The 3730-nt window shown below is 25.6% G+C and overlaps 1 protein-coding gene across 1 annotated transcript in view; it reads right to left on the bottom strand.

Moving 5' to 3' along the window:
* LOC105108586 (putative disease resistance protein At4g19050) overlaps positions 1-3730 on the bottom strand; it is a 13912-nt gene that overhangs the window by 2125 nt on the left and 8057 nt on the right. The window contains exon 2 of the mRNA XM_011002937.1: positions 2476-2585. Coding sequence (XP_011001239.1) covers positions 2545-2585 — 41 coding nt within the window. The 3' untranslated portion in view covers positions 2476-2544. The remainder of the gene's footprint in view (positions 1-2475; positions 2586-3730) is intronic.

The following is a 3730-nucleotide window of genomic DNA, read 5'->3' as shown; positions in this document are numbered from 1 at the left end:
TATGAAAGTGCCAAGTATTTGTTGTACCAAGTGTTATACAACATAAATCTAGATTAACTATTTAACAAGCAAAGTATCAAAAATGACCAAGATAACAAATACAAAACATGTAAGTATCAAATATTAAGGTCCATGTTGAGTTTATACTATACTTATTCTTACACCATTAATGTAATCTTTTCAACTTGACATAATAAACTTAACTAAACATAGTGAATAAAAGAAAAATAAACGAACAAAATAAGAACATAAATATGATAAAAGTTAACTAAGTAAAGGAAAGAAAATGAAAAGCATAAACTTGATATTAATAAAAGCAAAACATAAGCAATACAAAAGAAAGAAAGCAAGAGCATGATCTTGATTTGAAAATTAAGATGTCTAAACACATGGTAAATGCTTCTTTTTTAGGCCAAAATTAAGAACTATTGATTTGATGATTAATTGATGAGTAAGTAACCAACTCTTGACTTGGTGACAATCCTTATTTTCTCTTGTCTAAATCAAACGTTATTGATAACGTTATAATTTGAACCAGACCTCTGCATAAAAGTTGTAGGAAATTGTCTTAGCTTTCTAGAAAAAAAAATTGAGGTCATTTGGACCTCTAGAACTCTAGATATGGGCTGAACACTAAACAGTATCTGGGTTGCAAGAGATATTCAGATTTCTTTGTTGTTGTTATAATTTAGACTTGAAAACAGTCTTATTAAAACTAAACCTCCACATGAAAGTTGTAGGCCTATGTCTTACCTTTTCATCTATATAAAGCAAACCTAAATCTAAGATCTACAGCTCCAGATATGACCCAATTACCAAACAGTATTCTAGTTTGAACTGTACCAACATCTCTTTTTTAAGTTTGGCCATCTCTTTGTCTTTTCAATTTCAGTTTTTAAACTCATCAATTAATCATTTCATTTATATGACAGGCCTGTATTTAAAATGAATATTTATCAAAAATTAAAAGTATATTATATTATTACATATTTTATTATAAAATATGCTTTAGTTAAGAAGTTATTGATATTTCTAGTACAAATTAAACTAAATCATATGTTTTTCTACCTTGATAAAAATACACTTTTAAGTACTAATCACTTTCCCCATATGATTTAGTTTTATTGTAATTATAATTCTCAATCAACTTAATATTAAAAAAATAAACAAAGATAGTTTTGGAAAATATCATAAACAAAATCATGTGAAAAAACACTGCAGCAATTCACAGTGTTTTAAAGAAAAAAATTACAAAGCTGAATTTTCAATCACTTCAATATTAAAAAAATAAAATCAATAGAGATAATTTTAGAAAAAAAATAGATAACAACACTTTCCTCATATGATTTAGTTTTATTGTAATTATAATTCTTAACCAATTTAATATTAAAAAAAATTGACAAAGATAACTTTGGAAAAAATCATGTGAAAAAACACAGTAGCAATTCTTAAAACAAATTATAAAGCTAAAGTTTTAATCAGGTTAATAATAATAAAAATTAATAGATATAATTTTTAAAAATATATAAAAAAATATGAAAAAATACGATGTTGGAAACACTATAGCAATTCACAGTGTTTTGTAATGAAAGCTATAATGCTTCCCCACATGATTTATAATGCTTCCTCACATGATTTAGCCGTATTTGTAATGACTTCTAATTGTAATTTTCAACCAGCTCAATATTATAAAAATAAAATTGATAATGATAATTTTAAAAAAATCATAAGAAAAAAAACCATGTGAAGAGACACTATAGTAATTTACAATATTTTCTTAGGAAAGCTATAATATTTCCGCACATGATTAAGCTTTATTATAAAGTTAAATTTTAACTAACTCAATATTAAAAAAAAAATTAAAAAAGATAATTTAAAAAAAATATTATAAAAAAAGAAAATAAAAAAGGAACTGAAAAAAACTATGTAAGAAAAAACTATATCGATCCATAGTGTTTTGTGAGGAAAGTTACAATGTTTCCTCACATGATTTAGCCTTACTTGTATTTAATTGTAATTGTAATTCTTTACAAGCTTAATATTTAAAAAATAAAATTGGCAAAGATAATTTTAGAAAAAAACATAACAAAACAGAAAAAACCATGTAGGAAAAAAAATATTATAGCAATCCATAGTAATTTGTGAGGAAAGCTACAGTGTTTTTCTCACATATTGTAGTTGTAATTATTAACCTGCTCAATATTAAAAAATAAAATAAAAAATAATAATTTTTAAGAAAATCATAAAAAAACAAAAAAAATAATGTGAAGAAATATAATAATTTTTAAGAAAATCATAAAAAAAAAAATAATGTGAAGAAACATTGTAGCAATCAATAATATTTTAAAGAAAAAAATTACGAAATTAAATTATCAATTAGCTCAAATATAATTTTGAAAAAAAAAATATAAAATCTCATGTTGCTATTATATCCTTCATTTTTTCACAGCAGTATACTTTAATAATTTCTTCCTGGTTTCATCCATAACAAGCAAAGCGATTCAGAACGGAAATCATACCACTAGATGGCAATGGTGATGAAGCTTAACAAGACCAAGAAGATGAAAGCATGCTCTCCATGCTATCACATTCCTTAATGTTTGTTGATCATGACATCCAGTTCTGTTGCCTATTTCAATGATGAAACATCGCACCAAGCTGAAAATCTTTGTTGCTGATTCAGAAGTGATTCAAACCCGAGTGCTTTGTACTTGTGTGAAAATTTGTATTCATTATCTTATATTCATATTCGTTCCACAATTGGGTAAAAATTTTGTCCATGCCCAGTGCTTGAGATTTGAGAAACGCTGTGAAGTCAGAGACTTGTTCAAAATGGCACTCCAAAGTTTCGGACTTCCTTGAGCAAGCTGCTTCTGTTCATTTGATTATAACTAGAGGATGTAATAAGAATCTAGGACTATCTATCTTTCCTTTATTTTCTCTTTTGTATTTGTAAGAGATGGCATGCTCTCGCGCTATCGCGAGTTTATAAAACAAATATACATAATAGTATTATAATTGGTTCATAATTGTGAACCAATACTAGATAAATAATAGAAACTAAAAATATGATAGAGCTAATATTTCATGATGAAAAAAAATGTATTGATAATCAAAAACTTATAAAATAAATATACATGATAGTATTATAATTGGTTCATAATTGTGAACCAGTGCTAGATAAATAATAGAAACTAAAGGTATGATGGAGCTAATATTTCATGATGAAAAAAAAAATTGTATTGATAATCAAAACCTTATAGACTGAACAAAATAATTTGTAGCAATCCACAGTATTTTGTAAGGAAAGATACAATGCTTTCTCCATATGATTTAGCTTTTATCTTAATAAAAAGATTACAAAGCTAAATTTTCTATCAACTTAATATTAAAAAAATAGATAAAAATAATTTTAGAAGGAAAAAAACTCATGAGGAAAAACATTGTAGCAGTTGACAATGTTTCGTGAGGAAAACTACAGTTCTTTCCCCAATAAAATCGACAAAGATAATTTAAAAAAAAATAAAAAAACCATTTAAAAAAATACTGTAGCAATACACATTGTTTTGTAATGAAAACTACAACGCTTTCTGACACGACCGAAAGATTGATGTTTTCTCCCAAGTAACAAATAATCCAGCAAGACCGGGATCGAACCATAGAGAAGTTAATTGTATAAATTATAGATAACAATAATACAAAAACAACAACAATAACAACAACAAAAGTA

Source organism: Populus euphratica, unplaced genomic scaffold, assembly GCF_000495115.2.
Source record: "Populus euphratica unplaced genomic scaffold, PopEup_1.0 scaffold196.1, whole genome shotgun sequence".
NCBI classification, from domain to species: Eukaryota; Viridiplantae; Streptophyta; class Magnoliopsida; order Malpighiales; family Salicaceae; genus Populus; species Populus euphratica.
Note: the sequence above shows the minus strand (reverse complement) of the source record. Positions and strands in the feature narration are given on the sequence as shown.